Source organism: Ovis canadensis, chromosome 19, assembly GCF_042477335.2.
Source record: "Ovis canadensis isolate MfBH-ARS-UI-01 breed Bighorn chromosome 19, ARS-UI_OviCan_v2, whole genome shotgun sequence".
In the NCBI taxonomy this organism is placed as follows: domain Eukaryota; kingdom Metazoa; phylum Chordata; class Mammalia; order Artiodactyla; family Bovidae; genus Ovis; species Ovis canadensis.
In genome coordinates this window covers 50684387-50711794 of record NC_091263.1, presented here as the reverse complement: position 1 = coordinate 50711794, position 27408 = coordinate 50684387, and the positions used below count along the sequence as shown (strand labels likewise).

General features: G+C 40.2%; 1 protein-coding gene across 23 annotated transcripts in view; it reads right to left on the bottom strand.

The window, feature by feature from the left end:
- MAGI1 (membrane associated guanylate kinase, WW and PDZ domain containing 1) overlaps window positions 1-27408 on the bottom strand; it is a 651771-nt gene that overhangs the window by 69910 nt on the left and 554453 nt on the right. For 10 of the 23 annotated variants that reach the window (XM_069561856.1, XM_069561857.1, XM_069561859.1 and 7 more), the window contains 6 exons: window positions 24890-24925; window positions 19376-19433; window positions 17471-17580; window positions 15159-15251; window positions 8926-9108; window positions 7795-8415 (listed from right to left, as the gene is read on the bottom strand). In XM_069561856.1, coding sequence (XP_069417957.1) covers window positions 7795-8415; window positions 8926-9108; window positions 15159-15251; window positions 17471-17580; window positions 19376-19433; window positions 24890-24925 — 1101 coding nt within the window. Of the gene's footprint in view, window positions 1-7794; window positions 8416-8925; window positions 9109-15158; window positions 15252-17470; window positions 17581-19375; window positions 19434-24889; window positions 24929-27408 lie in introns of all 23 variants that reach the window. The other 13 variants (XM_069561854.1, XM_069561855.1, XM_069561858.1 and 10 more) reach the window with 2 other exon arrangements.

Sequence of the window (27408 nt, the reverse complement as noted above, 5' to 3'; positions counted from 1 at the left end):
ATCCAATTGACTTTAAATCACTCTAGCTGGAGAATGGACTACAGGAAGCGTCGAGACCTGTTGCAAGGCCACGGCAAGGCCAGATGCCGCATGATGGATGGCAGAGGCCGGGGAAGACAGGGAGGATGGCAGGACAGAGAAGGGGGAGGGGACGGGTTGTGCGGATGTGAATACACAGGACTCTCCACCTCCATTAGGGTATCACTCAGCCAGCAACCTGAATTTTCCTCTCCGAGGCCCTGCAGCTCAACTGAAGAGCTTCTGGCAGTCAAACCTTAAGTGGTGCAATTTGCAATTCATTCTCCAGTCCGTGACCAGAGGGCAAAGAGAACAGAGGCGCCAGATAACTCGGGTTTAACTCTGAGGCAGGGCACAGCTCGCTGCGGTTCTAATCATGATGGTTCTACATCATTTCAGACAGAGGAAAAACACACAACAAAGAAGAGCTGACGCTAATCATGTGCTTGGATGATGCGATTAGATATTGCTTTCCCTATGTGGATCAATGACGATTTAATCAACTAAATATCATCATTAATTTGTATGAAAATTAAGTTGCATTAATTTGCCATGGACTTCAGGCCTTATTCATTCCTTTATGTATAAGGTGTACTGCTCAACAGTTTAGGTATTGGAGCTTCTTATCTAAAAGCCAGGAGGCTGCTTAACATAGTGGGTAAGAGATTTGTCTTTGGAAGTAGAATCATTGGGTTCAAACTCAGCTGTGTGATTCCAGGTAAATCAGTGAGCTTCTCTGGGCCTCAGGATCCTCTCCTCTCAAGTGGAGGTAGAGACTTCCCTGCTAATCCAGTGGTTAAGACTCTGCCTTCCAATTCTTGGGGTGCAGGTTTGATCCCTGGTCAGGAAACTAAGATGCCTCGGGGCCAAAAAAACAAAACATAAACAGAAGCAATATTGCAACAAATTCAATAAAGACCTCAAAGATAAATAAATAAAAATGTAAATGATTTCCTATTTAAAAAATCTTTAAAGGGGAGATAAGATTTTAATCAGGCTTCCCTGGTGGCTCAGCAGTCAAGAATCCGCCTGCCAATGCAGGAGATGCATGTTCGATCCCGGAGTCAGGAAGATCCTCTGGAGAAGGAAATGGCAACCCACTCCAGTATTCTTACCTGGAAAATCCCACGGGCAGAGGAGTCTGATGGGCTACAGTCCATGGGGTCGCAAAAGAGTTAGACACTACTTAGTGACTAAACAACAAGCAGGTTTTAATCACTTCAGAGGGCTCCTGAATTATGACATGTAAAATGTTTAGAACCAACTCAGGCTGGCACACTGTGGAAGTGTTTACTGCTTTTATTACAAAAGCTTTAAGCAAGGAAGTGTCTTATACATACTTACCAACTAAACCAGAAATTTCCCTTTTGCTTTATACCAAGCAAATTTAACTGTGGAGTCTCAACACCTACAACAAAAGCAATTCCTTTTTTCCCCCTACCAATCACTGCCTTCATTTCCCACAGAGCCCTGTTCAGAATCACACTGCAAATGCCTGGTTCCAACGTGGCCGCAACAATGGGATGCTAAGAGGTTTTATTTAAGTGTGTACGTATCGCTTGTACCATAGTAACAATTCTGGTACACAATATAACCAATAATATTTTCAACACTATCATTACTATCACTACCACCATTTTGATATCTGATTTGTTGTCTTTTAACATCTCTCTCTTATGTTTCAGAAGTTATGAAGAGTGACTGTGAAGCTACGTAATTAATCTTCTAATGTGACTTGCAGAGGAAGTTACATTTATCCAGTTGGTATTTAACTGAGACCTTACCACAGACCAGGCTCCCCATGATGTCCAGAGATACAAAAGTACAAGTTGGATAGAGTCTTGCCTTCTGGGAATCCTAGCCTTTCATTACTTTACATTCAGATCCTAAACTTACTCAGTGTCCTGACAAGAGCACTCAGTAAACAAAGCATCACTTCTAATTCCATTTTGATCAGCTAAAGCCACTTGGGGGGTGAGCTCAAAAGAAGCATCTCTGAGACCAAGTCCTCCTTTCTAACCTCCTCTAAAGTAGAAAAATATCAAATTTGGAAGCTGCAATGGACCTTAGCGAAGATGGAGAAATCTGTTGCTTAGAAAGTAGACTTTAGAAGAATATTACTTAGAAATGAAAACAACTGTTAAACTTTATAAACTTATTTAACTCCCATTTATATGTCACAGAATCAAAATGAGAAGGAATTGGGAGGGCAGGAGCCTAAAACTGATTCCAATTCTGATTTTATATCAGAATTGCTGGTAGAGCTTCTAAAAAAAAAATACAGGTGCCTGCACATCGTGTACTCAGATTAAGATTCTGCAGATAAAGGATAAAAACTCTTTTAAAAAAGAGAAAAAATAAGCTACCACACTCAGGGGCTTCTGATACCAGATAAGATCAGTAACACACTACTCATCATGTGACTGCTTCTAGGTCAGGAACTGGCACAAGTGCCACTTTTTTCAGATGGCTTGCCTAAAGTCACAAAGGGGACAAAGGCAGGAGAGGGAATTTAAACTTGCATCACCTGAGTCTCGGATCTTTCTTTCCTCTACACGCCAATGAAAGTACTGGCATAAAATTAGAGCGGTCATCCTAAACATGATTTAGTTCAAAATATCCTTTTCCTTTTTTTTTTTTTAAGAAAAAGAAATGAGTCTCAGGGCAGGAGTTGTAACCCAGTCAGAGTTATAGAGGACTTACAGGCAGAGGTTGAACTAGAGGCAGACTCCTGGAACCCTCAGTTTAGCCTTTTCTTTTAAATATCACCTAAAACAAGATGATTAAAACACGCTTACTCCTTGGAAGAGAAGCTGTAGCAAACTTAGTGCATGAAAAATCAAAGATATCACTTTGTCAACAAAGGTCTGTTATAGTCAAAGCTATGGCTTTTTCAGTAGTCATGGATAGATGTGAGAGTTGGACCATAAAGAAGGCTGAGCATGGAAGAACTGATGTTTTCGAACTGTGGTGCTAGAGAAGACTCCTGAGAGTCCCCTGGATTGCAAGGAGATCAAACCAGTCAATTTTAAAGGATATTAACTCTGAATATTCATAGGAAGCACTAATGCCAAAGGTGAAGTTTCAATACTTTGCCCACCTGATGCAAAGAGCTGACTCACTGAAAAGGTCCTGATGCTGGGAAGGAATGAGGGCAGGAGGAGGAGAAGGCGACAGTGGATGAGATGGTTGGATGGCATCACGAACTCAATGGCCAGGAGTTTGAGCAAACTCCAGCAGATAGTATAGGACAGAGAGGCCTGGCATGCTGTAGTCCATGGGGTTACAAAGAGTCAGACATGACCTAGTGACTGAACAACAACAAAAACAAAATGATATGTACTTTCTTTTTTTTTAATTTGGCCATGCTGAATCTTACTTGTGGCATGTATGATCTAGTTCCCTGACCAGGGAATGAACTCAGGCCTCTTCATTGGGAACTCAGAGTCTTAACCACTGGACCACTGGGGAAGTCCTCAGTTTAGCTTTTTCAATACACATCTTCTGTCAAAGTAAAACACACATTCTTCTCTTTCAAAAAATATTCCAAGTTGCCTCTTGAAACAGAGTATTCTGACTCACCCCCAATGGTATCTTCAAAAGCAACGTACTTCCTACTGGGTATAAATTAGCCAAATACACAGGGGGCACAGGTAGTTATGCTACATATAGTGTAATTCCTTTTTAAAAATAATAAAAAAAAAACCTTTATGAAACAAATTCTTCATCTTTTGTAAATTAAAAAAAAATTATTCAAAACAATAGTAATAACCTTGGAGCATCATTTTCCAAACACGTAAAAAAGACTCTAGACTCACACTGGAGTCAGGTGATGGGTCTTCTGAATGGAAATACTCTGTGAAAAACTAAGAAAAATAAAAGGCATTCTCCTGACTGGACAGCAGAGGGAGAAGGAGGAATGGACTGGCCATGGGAAGACGGGAAGCCAGGCAAAGGAAGAAGGGGCTGCCCTTTACAGAACTTGACTGCTAGCCACAGACACGGACTTGTTTACGGAGAAGATACCTGTAAACAAATCAGTGACGATCCCAACTGACAAGGCTATGGATGGACACCCCCAGCAAGCCCAAGCCTGACCCAGAAAACTGTCTCCAGAAATTTACAAATAATATTTCAACCTCTGCTTATTTTCAGGTTGGCCGGAGGGAGATGGAAAGAAAAACAAAATGCACCTGATCTCAACCAGAACAAAAATAAAAAATGAGTTTAGGAGACTAAGAGTGAAAACCAAAATGCAAATATAGCTAAGCTTTGCCCCAAAGTAGAAAGACTACTTCTTTAAAGCACAGAAAGTGCCATCCTTGAGATATGAAATCCTGAGAATCAAGAAAAGTGTGGACTTAATGAGTTTATCAATCTGCTTACCAGCAGTTAAGACAGAAATGAGATTCATTAGAAAGAATCAGTGAAGTGGCCATTTGCTTTCTCATTTAACCTAGCTGCTATCCTTATTGATCATCAAACCTTCTCATTTACACTCCCATCATACAAGAAGAATGATTAAAATGCCAGCTCTGATTCAAATAACTGATATATGGCAGAAACAAATATATTTATATGCTTTCTAGAAAGATTAATAGTAGCTGGTGCTGGCTTGCCAAGGGAAGATGTACAAACTTTCTATCTGACACATAAATCAAACGCAAAGCATATAGCATATTTTAAAGACTGCTGATGTTACAGTGATTTTAAATTACTCAGGCTCTGGAATAAAATATGCAGATGTTGACTAATGTGGTAATATATTCTGGAGCTTCTCTTATTAATTTAATGTTATAAAATGCAATGGCATTAATTGAAAGACAGTCTGAGGAATTAAGAGAGAAAATAAACATATTTGAAATCAAGGGTATTTTATTTTTAACCCATACTTTATTGATGAATAGTCTGATCATTTCCATTGTATTTCACTGTGGTTAAGATTCTTTAACATGTTTCCCTGTACACTCTTCAAAATATTTTTTAAATTTAATTTTATTATTGGAGTATAATTGCTTTACAATGTTGTGTTAGTTTCTGCTGTACAACAAAGTGAATCAGCTAGCGATATGTTTTTATAATGAGCTGTTTGCTATCTCGGGCAGACTCATTACAAAATGGTTTCATTAACCATCGTGGTTTAGTAGATTACAATGATAGTTTGTTTTTCATCCCTTTGAAATTAAATTGAATGGAAAAGAAAAACTGAACAGAATGACAAAAGAAATGGAGGGGCAAATAAATGAAGAAGGAGAACAGTGTGATTTGTAATGTCAAATGAGCAGTGGCTGAATCAGAGAAGCCCTGACGTACCAAAAACTATTTACAAGTTTCCAACTTGCTGGCCACTAAAACCAGCAAATATGCAAAAATCAGCGGTATTCAGAGTTAAGTAAAGCAGAATACTGTACTGGAAACCAAAGAATCCGGGTGAACGTCTCAATCCTGCTCTTGGTTGGTGCCTGCCTACCTTTCAGGGACACGGTAAGCAAGGCCTGAGAGGCGTGTGTAGGTTTGAAAAGCACTTTGTAAACTGCTCTCCTGCTTGTGAGTGCCAGGTACCACCATCCTCCCCCTTTCCCCCTCCTCCTCATCCTTAACCTCAAGTCACTTCCTGTAACATCTTGGTCACTGTTTAAAACACGTCTGTGAAATCAAGTGATTTGGGTACAAGAAGGCACTTCAAAATATTATTGGTAGAAATAACTCTTTGAAAAAATGTACAAATGGCTTTTATACCTGTTTAAGAATGGTGAACTGAGCACTGTGTTCTGAGCACACAGTTCTGAATTCTGGATTCCCTTCCAACAGCCCCAATCATTCTGATCACAGAACACACAGTTTCAAGAGAGCCCAAGATCATGGCTGTTGCAACATACACAAGCTTTTCCACCTCCGTGAAACAGAGAGAAAGTAGAAGTCTGGTCCTGATCTTTTTTCAGAGGGGCAGAATACTCCGTGCATAAACACCTCATGTTGGCAAGAGTCAGGGGAACTACCAATCTCCTGCCCAGTGTGGGAGGTAATCAATCAGGATTAGCCACAAACACTGACCCAGGAAATATTTCTCAGTGTGAGGTCCTGGAAGTTCTGGTGGGCTGGGGGTGCTGACAGGGGAAAAAGAAGAAAGCCAACTGTCTCAAGATTTATTTCGAATACCTCACTTCTCTGAGATTCTTAACCACTTCATCAAAATGTGGGTATACTGAAATGTTTTTAATATGATTCGTGGAACTGTTGCTCCCACCAAGGGAAATAATAATCACATGTCCATTCATTCGTTATCTGTTTATGCATGAACACCTAGCAGGAGTCAGGTACTATGTTAAATGCCAGGGACACAACTGTCAACATGCAGATGTGGGCCCTGGCTTTAAGGATATTAGATTCATTAAATTCTAATGAAAAAGGGAGAGCAACAAAGAAAAATAAGAAAATGTACAAAACAATGGCTTGCAATAATAATGACTGCGATAAAAGCTAACAAGAAATGGAGTGATGCAACAGGGGTTACACAGGATTGCTGGGGGGCACTTAAGAGAAATAATGAGAGAATCCCTCTCTCAGGAGACTTGAATGAGACTGAGCCAGCCAGGTGAAGAGTTGGGGAAAAGTTTTCCAAGCAATGGAAACAGAAAATGCAAAGGCCCTGAGACAGAAGGGCTTAGAGAACTGAAGGCATCACAGAGAAGCCAGGTGGCCAAGCACACTGAGGAAGGGAGAGGAGTGGGAGACGAGGCTGGAAGAGTGGCCAAGGGCTACATGTCACATGCACGCTGTGCAGACCAGGTTCAGGAGACTTACAGGATAAAGGTTTTCAAATCTTAATGGGTTTTAAAAGGCACAGTTTGATTTACATTTAAAGGAAATTGAAACAGAGCAGGACACCATGGTTCTTTCCCTCCAGGTCTTCCGCTTGTCTTTTGTCCATAGAAAAACTTTAGTCAAAGATTAAGTTTAATCGGAGAAGCGAGAAAATGCAGAAGCAAATGAAAACAATCAAACAGAACCAAAAAATATTAGTTTAGTCACTAAGCAAAGTCAGGGACCTTGAGGTCCTCCTCAGTGGCTACGGACAGCATTTGCAACCATATCCTTTGAGCTGTTTTATAGACACTGAAACCCCCATCAGGTGGAATAAGCTACCTACCTGATGATCAGAATGTGGCCATGACATAAACTGCCACAATTCTGAGAACTGGCCTCAAAGAAATGGGAATAAACTGACCCTGGAAGTGAAAACTAACTGCCTTTGCAACAATCAAGATGACACTGATCAGACCACTGCATGACCAACTTTAAGACGACTGTGCTGTTTCCACATGTAGCCTCTTCTCTCTGCCTGTACAACTCCTCCTTCTGCCTGTAAAAGTTCTGGCCCACTGAATGTCAGTGGGGGAGGGGCGGGGGGGGATTGGCCTCTGGACACGAGTCCACCCTCCCTCGCCTCCGAAACAAAGTGAATTTTCCTTTCCCCCAGCCTTGCATTTTTATTGGCTTTTCAGTCTGGAGCAGCTGGATCCCACTCTCAGCAACAGTGCTACCCTATGTGCATGCCCTTTGTATAAACACATAATGTATAAACACAACCTTTAGTCTAAAGAGGCTAGCATTTGGAGAAATCAGAAGGCATTTTGAATGCATTTCCCAGTATTTAAATAAAAATGATCTTAAAGGAGGAGACATTTAGAAAGCCCCAAAGACCCATCTCATAACCAGTATACATAACAATGGATGTAAGGTTTTAAAAAAATGAATCAAACTAAATCCACATACCTCCTCGTTGCACCAATAATGTGACCTCACTTCCCTTTGGACACTCGATGAGCATGTCCACGACTTGGTTGTGAGTTAGGGCCTGCACATTCTTCTTATTAACTTCCACTATAAGATCCCCTTCTTTCAGGCCTCGGCACCTTGGACTGTCAACAATCTGTTTCACTCTTTGGCCGCCACCCCCAGGACTGTCCGCAATAGTAAAACCAAAACCCATTGGCCCTTTGACTATATGAACAGTTATGAGTTCCGGCTGAGTGGCTATGGAGGAAGCCAAAGAGACAGTGTCACTGGGGTAACCATGGGAACCATTTGAAGCCACATCCGCAGGGCTGCTTGGCCTGGCATCCTTCATACTGCTGACTTTGCCTGTTTTACTACTGTGACTAGCTGGCGAGTCATAGGTCTCTTGCCCATTCACAATAATTGGTTCTTTGTCCAAAATGGCCACTGAAGTCACTAAACTTGTGTTGGGGTCATCTGGGTCAAAAGGCAACGGATAACCTCGGCAGAGTTCAAGGTCCACGCTGGCACCGATGGGAATGGACTGGAAGATTTTCACAACTTGTGCATGCGTGTGTCCCAAGACACAGGTGTCATTCACGCTCACAATTACGTCTCCTGCAAAAAAGCTGGGGATTAAAAAAACTGCCCAGGAAAGTTCCATCAATTTTATACTGTAAAATCCTACCAATAAGAAGTTGAACTGAAACTGGAGTAGGGGGTGATACTGCAAGGCACAAAAAGACAGCTGCTATTACTTTGTTTATGCTAATAAGGCATTCGTGTAGCACTTGCTGTCTTCCATGCTAATGGGAATATAATGATCACTGAAAGAACATTTGAGCTTTTCTGTATTTAAAAAAAAAAAATCACCACAGAATGCGAAGTTGAGAATTCATTCATTCAAATGGATCTGCATTTTTAGTAAATTACTCATTTACTATACTCGACAGTATCCTAACAGTTTCCCAAAAGGGAAAATGTTAAAGCAGCTTCAAAGTTTTTCATCTATACCAGGAAACACATTTACGTCATACAGGAAGCCTGCTCATTGGCCAAGCTTTTAAAGGACAATGACAAGCTCAGGACATCATGGTGCTGTCTGGTCCCTGCTGTAGTGTCTCATACCTGTCTCCATCTTGCCATCCAGGGCGGCAGGACCATCTAGGACCAAGCTCTTGATTTGCAGAAACTCGTCAGGTTCATCCCCTCCAACAACTGTGAAGCCAAAGCCACGACTGCTTTTCCGCAGCTTCGTGTGAATGAATTTGCCTTTCAACTCTGAAGGGTTTCGTGTAAAAAAGGGTTTGCCTGCATCAAAACAAGATGTGGAAGGAGGGTGACCATGAGTGAAAAGATGAAGTAAATAAGCAATGAGACAAGTTAGACATATCTCCAAACTCCTGTGCTGGGGCATGGGGGCACAGAGGTGTTTCAAGAAAGTCCTTCTTGATTCCAGTTGTAAGGGAATTCCCAGACCCTTTTGTGTAAGGAGGGGGCTGGGGTTCACTGTGCGTCAGCACGAAGATCGGAAGAAAATGTAACACAAGGACGACCCTGGCGTCCATGCTCTGACACACATCTTTGGTCTGTTTCACGTAGTTTGACAGCAACTGAGCTGCTATGAGGCCTTCAAAAAAAAAAAAATGGCGTGGGTCTTTGCTTCCTGTCTTTTGTTTTGTTACAGATTATATTTTCTACTCTGGCTTCCAGTATGTTGTCTTGAGTTTGGCTCCCATTTGTAGAGTCAATTACACAGAAACTTTTCAAAGGGAAAACTCATTCTGAAAATAAACAGATGATACCAGGAGACACCGTATGGTCACAAAGAATAACTCATATAAATAAGAAATGGAGAATCATGGGACTTCCCTGTTTGTCCAGTGGTTAGGAGGTTTTCCCCGTGGCTCAGTCGGTAAAGAGTCTGCCTGCAGTGCAGGAGACCCGGGTTCAATCCCTGGGTCGGGAAGATCCCCTGGAGAAGGAAATGGCAACCCACTCCGGTATTCTTGTTATGGAGAATTCCATGGACAGAGGAGCTTGGTGGACTACAGTCCACAAGAGTCAGAAACAACTGAGAGTCTAATACACACTCTCTAAGACTTCACCTTCCAATGCAGGGGACGTGGGTTCAACCCGCATTCCCAGGTGTCTGGGAAGACTGTACATGCCCCAGCACAACTAAGCCTGTGCACCACAACTACTGAGTCCCTGCAACACAGTCACTGAAGCCTGAACAACCTGGAGCCCGCGCTCCAGACAAGAGACGCCACCACCACAAGAAGCCCACAGATCGCAACCAGAGAGTAGGCCCCGCTCGATGCAACTCGAGAAAGCCCATGCCCATCAGTGAAGACCCAGCACAACCAACAATAAATAAATAGACAGAGAACTGCTATTTTAAAAATTAAAAGGAATTGAATTGAATTCTGAATTCAACCAATTTTTCCTGCCCATTTGCATCGTTTAACAAGTAGTGAAATAGCCTGCTGCTGCTGCTGCTGCTAAGTTGCTTTAGTCGTGTCTGACTCTGTGCAACCCCATAGATGGCAGCCCACCAGGCTCCCCCGTCTCTGGGATTCTCCAGGCAAGAACACTGGAGTGGGGTGCCATGTCCTTCTCCAATGCAGGAAAGTGAAAAGTGAAAGTGAAGTCGCTCAGTTGTGTCTGACCCTCAGCGACCCCATGGACTGCAGCCTACCAGGCTCCTCCGTCCATGGGATTTTCCAGGCAAGAGTACTGGAGTGGGGTGCCATTGCCTTCTCTGGTGAAATAGCCTAGGTATGTCCAAAATCAGTTGTCTCATTAAAAATAAATTAACAGATATACAGCTAAATAGCTTCCAAACATTTAGTGAATTCTCTTGATAACATTCACAAATAACATTTTGCACACAAACCCAATATTTTATTTTGAGTTTGGACATTTCTCTGTAATCGAGAAGCTCAATTGAATTTCCCCAATTATCCCAAAGTAGTGAACATCATTCTAGGTGCAGACTCTTTCAGCTCTCCTATTATACTTCCAATCTCCTGCCCTTGACACTGCTTCCCCATATGCCCTATTACTTTTCTACCAAAAATGTTATCCAAAAGAAGGAGAAAAAAATCTCCATGTCTCCAAATACCCCTGCACTAGGAGGCTGGCACGCAGGAAGGAAAGTTATTTTTGGTTAGCTACATCTAAAAGGTCTTTTTAAAAAGGTCTCTGGGAACACATACAATTTTTAATTGCACATTTCAAAAGTCTCTGGCTCTTAAGAAGGCTTTTTAAAATTGCCTGGAGTCACAGGTCTGCTCACTAACCTCCTCCCCTCTACTGTAGTCCCAAGGCTGGCTGGAAGCAGGACAAACTATAGTCCTGTCAGCATGGCTAAAGAAAGGCAAGACCGAGCTGAATTTACCATGAGAAGTCATCTGCCAAAGCACCAGGGAAGGGATGTCAAGCGCAGTCAGGGATTGTACTGAAAGCGTTGCCATGGCAATTACTAGATGGAAAATTGAGAACCGTTCAGATAACCCCCAAATTTCCCTTCATGGGGTATACGAATAGCAGCTATTCTTGAAGCAGAGGCTACTAGGGAAAGCTTCAAGGCAAACACATATTTCACTTAGGCAAAGATATCAATACCCATCAACTTTTCAGCGAGACACTCTCTGTCCCCTTATTGAATACTGCAATATCTCTCCCAGCATTCACAATCCCCCTTACCTGCTTTACTTTTGATTTCAGCATTTATCACCATCCTGCACAGGATACAGCTTACTCACTGAAGGGGGTTTTATCTCCCTCTCCCCCATACCCTATTGCAGGAAGGGCACTGCACATGCTCACACATACAACACTAGAACAAACTCCACAAGGATTCCTGATTGCGTGTCCAGAGTGTAAATAAAACATGGCCTGTTTCGTTGTGTGTGCTCCAAAAATGTGTGTTGAATGAACGAATGAATAAGAGCACAAAGAAGTGAAATTTAACGTGTCTTTGAGAAGGCTGCAAGAGGTGGCTGGGTGTGTAAGTTTTTCACCCTGATTATAGCAAAGTTAGAAAATGTAAAAATGTGTCTGGCAGTTTATCTAAATGAATGTTTTAAAAAGCCATTAGCATATTTTGAGTTGAGAATGCTTTCAGCTTAAAAGAGACATGAAGAAGACTTTGAAATTACACACTGACTTTCTGTTTCAACATTTAACTAGGGAGAAAAGATCAGAGGGTTCCACATTTATGCACATTTTATTACGTTTTATGTACAGGTAGGTCATCAGTTACTGTAGCTTTGGAGAAGTGCCTTTCTATATACAAGCAGTGGAATGAGGAGCTCTCTGCTGCAGCCTTGTGGCACATGTTATTTTCTAAGACAGGCTAATCTGCTGACTAGTCAACAGCTGTAAGATCTGGTGATGTGTAAGGATCACCTGGGTAGCTTTTAAAAAATGTACTCATTTCTAGGGCCTGTCCTGGATTCACTGAATCTGGAACTTCTGGGTCTCAGCCCCAAAACACCTACTCATGAACAACCTGTAGCTGCCTGCTTCTCTGCCAAGTTGGCACTATTCTTGGAACTAGTATTTGAATACCATAGTACCATTTGCCCCAGAGTACTTCCTGTGACACCAGAAATGCTCCCTATCTACACTATCCAATACAGCAGCCACTAGTCAAAAACGAAGCTCTCCTGACTCCTTGAAATGTGGCCAGTGGAAACAAGAAACTAACTTTTTTATTTTTTTAAACTGTAATTAACTTGAATTAAAAAGGTAACATGTACCCAGTAGCATCCAAACTGAATGGCATACATTAAGACGATGAGGTATCCCACAAAAAAAAAACAACAAAAAAAAACACAACAAAAATAAGTCAGAAGTTAAACTATTTCTAATGACACCCAGGGTTCAACTCTGTGCTCCACTACTTCCTGGATGTGTATGAATTACTAAACCTCTCTCTGCCTGAGCGTCGGATGTATAAGTGGAGATAATGAGAGTACTAACCTCACTATTTACATGATAGTTGTAAGGAGGAACAGTGACAGATAACATAGCTGAAGTGCTCAAGGAGGTGCCTGATGCATAAAAAGAGCTCAATCAATGTAGGTTATTATTTTGTTGATGGTGGTGGTGAAATGGGTAGGGTGAAGGGGTAGCTGCAAAATCTCTGAGCATAAAGCTGGAAGCTGGAGAGATTTCCCAAGAGCAAATCTCTTTAAAAGTTAACATTTTCTGAGTTGAGAAGGATACTCTTTTGATCAGAGGAAAGTCAGTTGAGCAATGAACTCAGCAAAATTAATACCAAACAATCTAACCCTATTAGCTACACAGCCTCTTCCTGAGAGTACTGTCAGGAACATAGACCAGGATACTTTACAGGTACACAGGGAACTCAGAGTTGTAACCGATGGTGATAAAGCCCAACTTAATGTTTCTTACAACTGTAGCTTGGAGTCAAAGAGTATGGATTTAAACTGTCTTCTATGGTATTAGTTATACTTTGAAGATTATGATTATGCTTGAAAGACAACAATCAATACAGAGACTAGAGTAAAAGTTTTAAGAGTAGACTATTTCCCACAGGGAGCTCAGTGAGCCTCTCCCAAACCCCAACCACTAGGGAACCCAAGAAGATTAAAGAAGAAAAGGGGGGTAAAAAAAAAGAAAGAGAAAAATCTGAAATAAAGTTCCTCATACAGATCAATACTGTCTGGACTCTTAACTCAGTTGGTGCATGAAGCATTTGACACTCAGAATCTGAAACTTTAAAGCTCTAATTGATTTAATCTCTAAGACAATCCTTTAAGGAAGCCAGGCTGTTTATCACGGACATACATACGTTATTTCACACAATAATAAATTTAGCAGAGAGGATGCGATCTAGTTCAGGATATCCTACTGTGGAAAAACAAAACAAAACAAAACGCAGTCTCATACCTCCATGCGACTGAAAGTCTGAAGAGGAAATTGCTAAATAACTGAACTCAGATGAACACAAATTACCAACTGTTAAATTCTGTAAACGAGAAGTTTGACATGGGAAGAGTGAATCGGACAGAATCCAACAGAAACCTTAGCTGAGCAGAAGCTGGCAGAGCAAAGAGTGGGAGGAGAAGACAGCCACAAGCAGAGAGCAGCATGTGCAAAGGCCCTGGTGTATCCAGAGAGCAGCATGTGCAAAGGCCCTGGTGTGTCCAGAGAGCAGCATGTGCAAAGGCCCTGGTGTGTCCACAGTTTCAAGGACTCAAGAAATTAACAAGAGGGTCAAGGAACTGAGAAGTTAGTGGAGTTAACTTACCATGAGAGAAAGAAAGAAGACAACATGAAGTTGAAGAAGGAATTTTATACTTTAAAAATAAAGACGAGCCCACAATCCTGTTGATATTAATTTATATATCATTATCTTCTATGTTTTGTCTCTATTAAAAACATTATCACCATTAAATGGTATCAAACTATGTTATACAAGTTGATATTAACGCTAATCTCATGATAATATCAGCTAAAAGGGAAATAACTTTTCTTATAAAAATAAAAGTGGAGGAATGAAAATTAGGGAAAAGGGGTATCTTACCTATCTTTTAATATCTAACACATTTATATCTTTAAAAATGTAGAGAGAAGAAAAGACAAATTTTACAGCTTTTTATTGGTTCTGTAACATACTCCCCAACACTATAATATGATGTTTATTCTATTTTTTTATTTAAAAGAAAAAAGCTAAAGAAAAAAAATCCCCAAATCTTTTCTATCCTTTAAAAGTAATGAGGCCTGAAAGTAGCAAGATTCTGAGTTTCCAATTTTCTGTAATAAATCTCAGTAGGGATGCATACTATTTGTGAATGTAAATAAGTGAGAACCAATGAAACGTTGTAAAACATGCATAAATGCCCAAACTGCAACAAGAACAGAGGTTAGAGTGTATAACACAGTAATATCAAACCATTTTACATTTACAAGAAAATCTTAGTCAAAAGCAAATACATTGACTAGAATGTTAAAACATGCAGTGCTGAATTTTCAATGTATCTTATTTAACACAGCATTAAATGTATGTGTTCTCTAAATTTAGGGTTCACAACTCAACATGATTTTGTACACCACCCTCTGCCCCACTCCCAGCAGCATGTGGCAATATCTGGAGACAGTTTTGTTTGTCACACTGGGGGAGGGTTTCTCCTGGCACTGAGTGGGCAGAGGCTGGGAACACTGCTCATTCCCTACCATATATACAGGTCAGCCCCACAACAAAGAACTATCTTGGAACAATCTTTTGGAAAGATCTGGGAATTATCAGATTTCATTTTTTAAAGTTTCTTTAAAAAAATCGAACTTTTGAGCCAAAGTAGGATGCGATTATAAAAACACTTTACCCTGAAGTGGAGCTTCTCTGGCTGGCTCCGGATTACTTGGGGGGTGGTTTGGAATAGCAGGAGGCACAAGCGATGAATGATCTTCTGTCCATTCTACAATGAAAACAAGAAACAGTTAACTGTTTTCCTTCCGACCACTGGTCACCTTACTTAGGATTCACCACCTTCTTCATTATAAAACTACCCAAGCCAATAAAACCAGAACCAGAAAGCTTCACTTCACAAGAAATTGGTATCTGATGCTATTCTTCGTAGCGCTTCCCGGGTGGCGCTAGTGGTAAAGAACCCTCCTGCAAATGCAGGAGATGTGAGATGTGGGTTCGATCCCTGGATCAGGAAGATCCCCTAGAGGAGGGCACTGGCAACCTGCTCCAGTATTCTTGTGTGGAGAACCCCATGCACAGAGCAGCCTGGCAGGCTACAGCCCATATGGCTGCACAGAGTAGGACACTACTCAGCACACCTACTCTACGTTAAGGTCCCTCCCTGTGTGTGTGTGTTTATGTCTCTTTCTCCTAAGACCTCTGAGGACAGAAATAAAACCAATAAAAATACAACCAATAAAAATCTCCAGTTCTCTCTGGCTGGAGAGTTCAAAGTGAGATCAAGTAAAAAAAAATCAGAAAAGATATACAGTAAACTAAAGCAGGCCCAATAAGGCAGAAACTTCTATAATTCATCTGAGACTTGGCTGGACAGCTGAAGTCTGCTTGGCTGGGGCAGTAAAGGTAGGTTTCAGGAGTTTGGTAAGGTGCTGTCCCCTATCATCTCTAAAATCCGAGGGGGACCCATTAGGAAAGCCCCTGAGTCCTAACTAGCCTAAGTGTATGAACTAAGTGCAGCCGCGTTCACTTTGAAGACCAAGAAATAACTCACGGAGAATGAATCTTAAGATTCATCCCAAACTCACCTTTCCAGCTAAGCTAACAAATTCAATTGTGTACATATAGTTAATTTTACGCTCATTTTTCAATTATACATTCTCACTCCCCAAATTCATAAAAATATTTTTTAAATTTTTAAATAGAAGAGAGATTAAGGAGAACTTTTCAATAGCTAGGTGCGTGTGCACACACACACACAGATACATACAAACACTCTCTAAAATACAGTCTATGGCCGTGGTTGGCAAACTATGGCTCACAGGCCAAACTGGCCCCTGTGCCTATTTTTATTAAGCTTGCAAGTCAAGAATGATTTTCACACGTTTCTATATGATCAAGAAGAATATTTTGTTGACACATAAATTACATGACACTCAAATTTCAGTGTTCAGTGTTTCAGCCACATACATTTGTTTACAGTTTATAACGTATTTCATACCATAAGGGCAGAGATGAGTAGCTGTAATAGATGCTGTATGAATAGCAAAGCCTAAAGTGTTTATTATCTGGTCATTTACAAAAAAAATCTGCCAACTTCCATGCTATGGTCTATATTTATTAAGTTCACTATGATAATAAGAGAAGTACTGAATTTTATATTCATATAAAAGGAACAGTAAACCTAATATTTTTAAAGACTGCGATGAAAAATGAAGAAAAATCTAAGCATCTGCTAATAAACAGAGGGCTAAATGAAGTAAAGAGATTCATAAAAGGAATATTATGCAGTCATTAAATAATCCCAAGGTAAATCTATATTAAGCAGCCTTGAAAATGTGCAAGAAATATATTTAACTGAGAAAAATAGGCCAGAAAACTAATATGTATGTAAATACAGAATGTATTCATATACATAAATTATGACCTGGTGTTTGTCAAAATCTGCATATTTGTACATCCCTAGAAAATTTCTGCACATTGCTTATTGCTGAGAATAGAATGGGAACCAGCAGGGGAGATGTAAATGTTCTCTACTTCTGAACTGTTCATGTTTTTGTGAAGAGCACAAAGTAACTTTTAATTTTTTGAAAGCACTGAAAATTACCAGCTTTTTCTGATGCCTACAATTAAAAGTTAGTTCCATACCCTGCACATCTTAAAGTGGTTTGGATTTAGATACCAGGTGCTGCACAAAAGCTCCCAGGGGCAAGGGAATTCTGTCCCCGTCAGAAATGTTCTCCAATCTAACAGCCCCTTTCTAAACCAGAGTGGAGACTGGGTGCTTTTAAATGGGCCCCCCCACTTTAGCTGTCTGGGTTCGGGGTGTGGACTCTAGCAGAGGTTCTGCATCACTCCCCACGCTTCCAGGACATTGTGTTCCTAGCACCACACAGGACATGAGCCTCGTGGCCACTTCTGGCCGCACGGGGGTGTCAGTGCCCAGGCTTTGCCTGGAGCTCCTGGCCCACAGACAGAGGGAAAGCCAACCTTCGGGCTGTTGTTGCTGCTGCTGCTGTTGCTGCTGCTGCTGCTCCAGCTGCTTCTTCCGTTTGGCTTCCAGGACTGGATTCTCATATTGTGTCTTCCTGTTGATGTGGCTGAAGCAGAAGGCATATTGCACTCAGTTAGGAAACATGTTGTCCCACAAGCAAAATGCCAATCAGGCCAAGTTCCCTTGACTGGACCTGAGCAAAGCAGGTGGTTGAGCATTTTGTGTCAAAAAGCACAGTTAGGAAGATACAACAAAAACAAAAATGAATGGTTTCCACATACTGACTGCTTGTCTGTACCAAGTATTATAAAACCAGTTTTACACATGATTTATTTTAAAAATCTTCAGTAAATGCCAAGATGAAGGTCCTATTTTTATTGTTATTTTGTGGATAAGGAAGGTAAGTTTCTGAGCAGTTAAGTACCAGCTGACCTAACAAAACAGCTAGTCAGCACTAAGGAGGCTTCAAGCTTAGCATGGCCAGCTTTCAAGCCCCAGGACTGTAAACACCGACTCTCCCAAAGGTCCAAAGAATCACGTGACAAAGAATGTTTCTTTAATTTAACAAGAAGTCAGTTAACAGAATTATTTTTAAATGGAGCTGAAAGTGGAGATGTGGTATTGTCTGTAACACGTAGTGCCAAAAACTGTGTGTAACTTTCTACAGTTCATGGAACCATAAGCACCCTGATCCCCAAAGATCAAGTTAAAAGAAGGACTCTACCAACATCTGTCAACTATTTTGATCAATAAGCATGGAGTCAGGATTCAAAGTATAAGCCCTAGGCAAAAAGATTCCAAATGCAGCTAACCTAAGCAAATGTGATGTGTTCAAAGTGACAAAGACCCAGATACTTCAGATGGCTCCAAAACGAATAAGGCCAAGGAAACATAAACACACACACACACGTACAAACATATATATAAATCCAAAGCATTTTTTTTTCCCATTCTTATTCAGTGTATGTATACGTAATGTAGGCTTCCCATTTGGCTCAGCAGTAAAGAATTCGTCTGCCAATGCAGGAGACCTGGGCTTGATCCCTGGGTCAGAAAGATCCCCTAGAGAAGGACATGGCAACCCACACCACTATTCTTGCCTGGGAAATCCCATGGACAGAGGAGCCTGGCAGGTTACAGTCCATGTGGACACAAAAGAGTCAGACACAACTGAGAAACTAAACAATTTCGATACATGTACATGTATATATACACATATTACATCAACACACATATATACAAGCCTACACGTATTCTTTTTTACTTCATCAAAATCATATTTCATGAGAAGTTTAGAAATATTCCTACTCTATGATTATTTAGAACTCAAAATAATTTTCAAGTCAGGCTTTAGTTTTTCACAGTTTCCCTGGAGGCTCAGCTGCTAAAGAATCCACCTACAATGCGGGAGACCTGGGTTCGATCCCTGGGTTGGGAAGATCCCCTGGAAAAGGAAACGGCTATCTTCTGGTACGAGAGAATTTAGAAAGTTTAAATGAATAGGTAATCACTGAAAATCTCAGACCTGAGCAGGGCAAAACAAAAGGCAAAACTGATGCTCTTCCTGAAGATAAACAACTCATACTCATATGGTCTATTGAGCTTTTTACATTCATTCAAATAATACCTATTATTAAGTACCTGCCATAGACCAGGACTATGTTTGGCTCTAGCAATACCGTAGTAAACAGAAGACATGTGGCCCTCAGGGATTTTATTATATATCATCATCAGATTTGCTGAATATTTTCTTATTCATTAAACTATTTTTCATTATAAAATTAATATAATGTTACTATTATTACTTGTTTTTACCTTATCACAATGGTGAATTCTATTTAGCATAAATGTACATAATTACAGAAGAATGCAAACTAAAATGTGTCTTAATAGGCACTTACTCTACATAGTAGATACCATAGACAGGGTCTTCAATCTTTTCCCAACCAGCAGGCAGTTCTGAAAAATAAAAGGACATTCAGAGCAAGAAGAAGATATTCCTGAAGAGCCTAGAGATTTTCAACAACCGATTTAGGCCAAAAAAATTAAAAAAGAAGAAAAAAAAAAGAGTTATAAAAATACTGTCTAAAGTCCAATTAAAGTCCAAATAAAAATACTGTCTAAAGTCCAATTAAAAAGTGAGCATTATTTTATCAGTGTTTTCCTACACAAAGAGCAATTCTTTACTGATATTTTGTATAAGCAAATGAAACAATATAATGCAGTCTTAGGTGCCTTCATTCGAAATCAACTATTAAATTAGATTTTAATGAAAATATATTTAAATCTTGCCTTGAATATCTGGTCCCCATCCTAAATATCTGCAGTGGTCTCATTCTATTGCTAGACTGCCTTACCACACAAGCAAAAATGGATGAAAATAAACGTTCTTTTTCATTTCCAATGTAAGTCCCATTTTTGCTCTCCCTAGAATACTTAAAATTTACATCTAATTTTCTCCTTGTTCCTAATCAAAATGCTATCAAGTAAATAAAAATGCCCACCTGGAGTTGAGTTCTTGAGTTGTACACACCTATCACTCAACTGGCTACATCTGGACAGGCCCCAATCTTCACCAGGCTGTGCCTATGAAAGCAGAAACATCGGTCCTGCTCTCCAAAAACTCTCCACATAACTGGGTATACTTCATTCCTTTAAATGGTGGTGGTAAAACGGCACTGGGGAATATACATGCCTTTTGGAAAACTCATCTGTGCTCTACTGAACTTCACTTCATAAAGTTTCATATCAAAAGTTGCAACTTCGTTTAACGAGGTAACAGCGTTCTGTCATAACAAGTGCTTATTTCTAAAAGTCCACTGCATCAGATAACTCGGTGAAAGAGCAGCTACGTTGTGTTTTGTGTCACTAAACAATTCTTCAGGCAGAGCTGCAATCCTCAACTTAATTTCAAAGCCACTCGGCTCTGTGTGTAGTTAAGGCAAGGTGGTGTAACACTGTACTCCAAAGCGAACCTTTATTCCTAGGAGGACACGTTAAGACTGGCTTGAACTGAACGTTACACTTGATTGAAAAGCAAGACTTTTTTTTAAAAAAATCAATGATTTTGTGGTCACCATTTGAAAATCGTGCCCATTTCATCAGGGCTTAGGTTTTCCATAAGACACAAACAGTTCTACACTAAAATGGAGTCATGTGCACACACATACACGCACGCACACAGATACACAGACACACACACACAGGCTAATTACTCAAAGTTTACATTTTGCTCAGATTTGGCTGCACATCAAGAGACATTAATTTTATGGGTTTTATTCCACATGTTGTTTGTTTGCAAACAGAGACATGTTTTCCCCTCCCCCCTTCTTCATGGGCGTGGGGAACACTTAGCAGGTTTTAAAGAAGTCTTTGAATACTGGGAGACACAGCTACTAAAATGCAAGGCAGGTCCAATGTGCAGATGTTGACACAACTTGGCTTTTTTATACGCAATGTCTTGTGAACTGATGCAAATCAAATGCCTGGGAAGTGGTTTCCCCTTACAATGCTGGAAATTACCATTTAAATGAAAACGAACCAGGAAAAATATTTCCAAAGAGCTGGGAAATCTGAAGATTAGAAAAATGCAAAGTGGTGCCCAGGCATATGTTTGTGCTGGCACAGGGCAGAAGAGTGACTGAGTATTAGGGGACTGCACCTTTTAATGAATCAAACTTCTTTTCAAATTCGGCAACCTTAATATATGACCTAGGGACTTCCCTGGCAGTCCAGTGGTTAAGACTTTGTCTTCCAGTACCCAGGGTCCGAGTTCTATCCCTGGTGGTTGGGGAGCTAAGATCCCACAAGCCTCTCAGCCAAAAAACCAAAACATAAAAAAGAGAAGCAATATTGTAACAAATTCAAGAAAGACTCTTTTTTAAAAAGTGGTCTACATTTGAAAGAAAAAAAACAAACATATATGGCCTGATCATCTTTGGCTAACATAGGGAAAAAATTAAGAATTCGATTCATTCCATTACTGGTCAAACATTTGCTGAGTGCCTGAGGGCGTGCTAGACACCAAGGACACAAAGATAATTACAAGGGCACCGTTTGGGCAGACAATTCAAATATGGCACAGTGAGTGCTCTAATGGAGGTCCAAGAGGGCTTCAAGAAAAGAAGCCACCTTTGACTTAGCCATGTTACCTACTCGACAACTTACATACTAGGGTTGAGACATGACGTTGGTCAACTGGTATTTCTGGACATTTGCTCTTCTGGGACAGATTAACAAACTCCAGAAATGGTCCAGTTTTTCAAGATAAAGCTCATTTAACATTGAAAAGATAGATCTCTCACTTCCAATGTGGTGATTAACTTAATAATAGGCATTCATTTCTGAAAGCTTAAAACAGAAATTGGTCATCGATTTAAAAACAGAGGGTGTTTGTCTTGCAGTGTGCCATTTGGTCCTAAAAAGTTGAAAATGGGAGAAAATACTGAAGCCTAGAAAATGATGACATTAAAATTTTTTTCTTACTCTAAAGCGCCACGCCCTCATGTCTAACAACTGTCAGACCTCAGACCAGTCTGGACAAGATGTCACTGAGACGGAAGGTGGTGAAGACGTAAGGTATGAACCTTAGCCATACTCTTTTCTATCTGCCTCGTGTTCAGCTACTTACTAATATCTTGAAAACACACCCTTCCCCTAGATTTACCTCGAAGGTCATATGTAGATTAAATAAGGTTTGAAAACCTTTTACATAGCACCTGGCACCTAAGCTTAGCTAATGGCAATTGTAAGAAAGCCCAAAAGGAGCAGGACAGATCCACACAGCCTGTTAGCTTGCTGTTTCTACCACTAAAAAATTCATGCTGTACTAATCATCACCATGGAGCGAATATGGAGCCGACAAATGTTCCCAGAGTTTTGTCAACACACAGATTAAAAGTCATGTTCACAAACAGAGATAAATTTCTAAACTGTGATTCAGTGTTGGCTGGGAGGGGACCTCATTTCTCTGTCTCTGCCTCCTAATTGGCTGCAGCACATGAATACTCTGTAATTCAAAAAGAAGCTTCTTCACGTGCTTTTTGATTCTGGGGAGTTTACTGCAGAAGATGTGATAAATTCTACAAACCCAAAGTGCATAACGGCGCTACCCATTTAGCATGAACAACAGAGCTCAGAAATGACAACTCTGTAAGCAAATGATCTGGGTCCAACACCCAAGCCCACCACCCCTAGTTCTCAGAGGCAGATTATAGGGAGGGTGTCCTCGTCACATCTAGAATCATATTTTTCAATGAAAACCTTGACAGTTGCTATTGTCTGAAATTAGGATCCTCTTATTAAGAAAATGGGCAGTGAGCTTGTCAAAAGAACCTGAAATGAATGCAAGGAAAAAGTGTGTGTGTGTATATACACCACTCTTTATACAGAGGACACATACAGACAAAAACCAGGGCGTCCTATCTCTACCCACAAGGACACACTTGGGCCAACTCTGTAGTATACACGTCACTCTCCTGTCCCATATTAAACACAAAAGGTATCACAAGGAAGAACCAAAATGTCCAACAGGGAAGAACTGGTTAATAAATCAGAAAATTGGCAAAAACAATATGTGATCACAGGGACAAATATATATTAAGATACAGTATCATTAAGTCTTCTCTTAAGCCCCATGGGAGCTCGTCGTACAGGTTAGGAACAGGAAGCTAAGAGAAGTGAATGACTTCCCCAAGGTCACAAGAGTCAGTAAGTGAGAGCCCAGAAATGAAGCCAGTCAATGTGCCTTGACCCCAGAAACAGCTTCTGCTTTACCAAACCATCTCCCAGAACTGCAGCTCTGAACATGAAAAGGGATACTATGCAGCCAGTGAAACCTACTTTGCAGAGTTTAACAGCACAGGAATGTTTCCACAATGTTACAGGTACACCAAAAAAGAGGACAATTGATTTTTCCCTAAAAATTTCAACATTCAAGCTTCCATAGAAGCAAATAGGCTGTGCCCCTGTGCACACTGGAATTATCTCACATGGTGTTGGGCACTCACACACATCGGTCAGGTGGCCAGGGGCTACAGTCCATGGAGTTGCAAAGAGTCAGACACTCCTGAGCACACGGAGCAGTTTAAATGGGTTCCACAAAGGACTGAGGCACTCATTTTTCATCTGTAAAACCTAGTTCTGTCTTTTTCAACAATCATTAATATCACTAGATTAATATATTTTTTAATTTACAAAATGAGTTTCAAATTGTTCTATTACACAGGCTGAATCTCAAATCATTCCTAACACAATGACAACTTACTGTATGTCTTTAAAAATATATCTTTCAACAGTTATTGACCACTGTTGACATATTTACCAATAACAACAGGATATGTTCCAAACATTAACAAAACTAGAGCAAGATTCTATCATACCCTGAGCCAACCATGATAAATTATCTATATTTAGATAATAAAAAATCAAACTGAACAAAACCCAATAATCTGTATTAAATATTTATATTATCAGTTTTTAAGGCAAACTTAAAAATGTTAGTCTGATTGAATAATCTCAGGACAGTTCTATTCATATTAATGTTAAATAATCTTGTTTTAAAAATATATTATTGTCAATTTTCAATCAGCCAAGGCTCTCAAGTGCAATTTAGCCAAAACTTGTGCTTTCCCATCTACCGTTTCATACATGCATCAAATGTAAAGCAAACTAATTTTAATACTGTTCAAAGATGAACATTAAACATTTAACTTACCAGGGAACATAATTCATTATGCTCCAACAGCAAAGATAAAAGAGTTTGGCATTATCAGCTAATGTAAATTATTCCCAAACTGCAAGAACTCAGAGTAGTCAAGACTTGATTTCTACTGACATACACATTCGAAGGGAAATAACACAGAAACCGGCATCTGGTTTTCAAGCCATTCACTACAGTTACAAACTCAACAAGTAGCCTGTGACTAACAATCTAATACTAGGACTTAGCAACCATTCAGTTAATCAGTGGAATTGTTGTACCGCTGTTACTCTCCCTAAGATCTTTCAATTAGTCTGGTAGATTTTTGTTTGTTTTGCTTTTCTATATTCCCCATGGAGAAAACCACTCATACCAAATAACGAATTGAGACTGAGATAGACTATAAGAGAGTTCAGGGGACATGGCAACCATCTATCCCTCAGTTTTTTCTTAATCCTTAATTTACGAGAGTACTGATCTGCTAACTCTCATTCTAGCCCCAATTCCCTCAGATATTTTCTTTGTAGACACGATTTATTACAACTCTGTATGATGTCTGCAGTCAGACACATGGGTTGTATATGACTGACCTTTTGTGGCTAAGCCGGAATGAAAATCGTAATTGAAGAAGTGCAAACTAAAGAAACAGAGGGATTAAGCAAGTCACTGGAAACCAAAGCACCCAGAGCAAGTCATGCAGGCTGGGAGAGTTTACCTAGTTCACTGTCCAGCTCCTCCGTATGGATCCCTTCTTCTCCAAAGGAATAGCAGGAATGAGACAGAAAAGAGAGAAAGAAAAATTCAGACACCAGCACCAAGGAAAGAAACGCCCTTCAAGAAAAACAGCAAACACATCACTTCATTTTGTCCTTACCTGCATTGTGGCTATTTCATTGGCTTGGCTACTCAACTCGAGACCTCAGTGTAAATCACAAAATGGGAAGAGCTGATATTGGCAACATAATTACATGGCTCATTTCCTTGCGTGTCAAAATAAGGTTTGATTGGTTGTAAAAGATGACAAACACCTTTGCAGTTTTTGGTGTTCTTATGTGGGAAGTCACTTATTACAGACCTTATTTCAAGCAAACAAAGCTGCTAGACCTTTCAATATTAGTCCTTTTAATCCTTCTATGATCCTCTAATCTGCAAGGCAATTATACTCACAATTAAAAATTTACTTAACCTATAAGTAATACTGCTGCCTGAAAAACAGAAGGTGAGGTCAAACTGAGAACAAAGATTCTAAGATAAGCTATACTTTGTCTTTCAAAAGGAGTTAGAAAAATGAACTATGTCAGGATGATGTACATCGGGGGCTGGGGAGGTGAGGCTTGAAGGCTGCCCTGAAAAGACGATTGGGAAGCAGAGTTTACTTTGCATAAGATTTCTAAGTCAAGCAGCTCAGAAATATTAGAATGAGAATGTTCTCTGTAATTTCAGTAAGCAAAACAAGTCAAGATCCTTTCCACTCCTGACTACCTCTTGCTGTCAGTAAAACATTTTGTGATGACTGCAAAGAGAATATAGGACACCATACAACAAGCCACTTCATACACAGCTATGGTTGTCCCCTCCACCATAAGCTGAACAAGCACAGGGGGCAAGTCCACTTTCACTACTGCAGCGCTCAGTGCCCGTGGGAGCTCTGGATACGTAACAGGCACCAAGTATTTCTCAAAGGGGTGAATAAATAAACGAACCGATCACTGACTTTAGTCACCAACTGCCAACAATAAGGTAACAAGGTTGACACTGGCACTGTCCCCTAAGAAGGGAATCTTATTTACACAAAATCTTTCATGAAAATGCCCATTAGGATATTATTTAAACTATCTTTGGGGGCACTCATTCATTCCCTTAAAGTTCTTCAATGAGATTTACTATGTGCAAGCCCCTGAGCTGTCATCTGAACGTTATGTAAAATTTAATGAGAAGACTTAGAGTGAAAAATGGCTAGAATTCAAGCTTGGCTGGAGTGGGGTTCTTGTTTATTGTGTTCAATGATACAAGTGACATTCCCAGAGTGCACCTGACAGACAAAAAGCATTCAACAATTATTTGTGGAATGTAAGAGCATTCTAAGAAGGGAGAACAGCACATCTAACTATCACAGCGCAGGAACTCAATGAGGACTGGGGGTGATGGACAGAAGGTGCGATGGAACTAGTCAGACAAGCTCAGAGGCTGAACCACAGAGAACTTGGAAAGACAAGCTTTGAACCTGGCATTCACTGAACAGATCAGAGAGCTACAATATTAAACAGGGCTTGAGGCAGTGGTGATAACGCAAATACATTTTCACAGGCTGCTCTGAATACAGTGCAAGAACGAGAGTGGGCAAGAGTGTGGGTGGGAGATCAGCATGACCTTGACCTTGACTAGGATGGTATACATGGTGGGGAAAATGGAGAATGAATTCTAGAGACATCTGGGAGGAAAGGTGAGCTCAGCTGGTAGTACTGACAGCGAAAACTTTTAGAAGAGCAGATTTGGGTTGATGGGAATCATTAGTTGGGTTTTAATCAAAATGAATCTAAATTCTCTCTAGGACAAAAAGCATTATTAAATAATACTGGCCCCGAGTTCACAAGCAAGGGAGAAATCTAAAGAACTACTAAAACACAGAAATCACAACAAGGGTTATACACTGACTATCAAAATCCCAAATTAGTTTCTGCTTTTTTGAGACAGGAAAAAGAAAACAGAACATTCTCTACAATAATGTTATACTGTTACATTCAACATGCATATGACCTACAGAGAGCAGAAAGAAACACAGTGTTGTAAAAGAACAATGTGATTCTCCTCTGTGATCTGATATAAACAGCACAAGACAGTCTTGGGATAATTGGCAGGAGAAAAGGCAGATATGGGAATGGATACTTGCCACTGGGGTAGAATCTGCTTGTATATGCTTAAACCATTTGTGGCTTTACAGGCCCACGGACATACATATAGTTTCTACCAGAAGAACATATGAATTCTAATGGTGAAGCAACAATCACTAAGTGAACTGCATTGGATATGAATACATACTTGTTTCAAAGGGAATAATGTTCACACCAGTGACATGAACTCTAAGAATTAAAAATTATTAGAATGGCTAAAAAGAAAATTCAGTAATTGTATCAACACTTTCACTCCATTTTTCTCAGTAAAAGCTACTGGAGTCTTCTATTATCTATCAAATTATACTGACAGGCATTTTCATACATTCCCAGTATAATTATA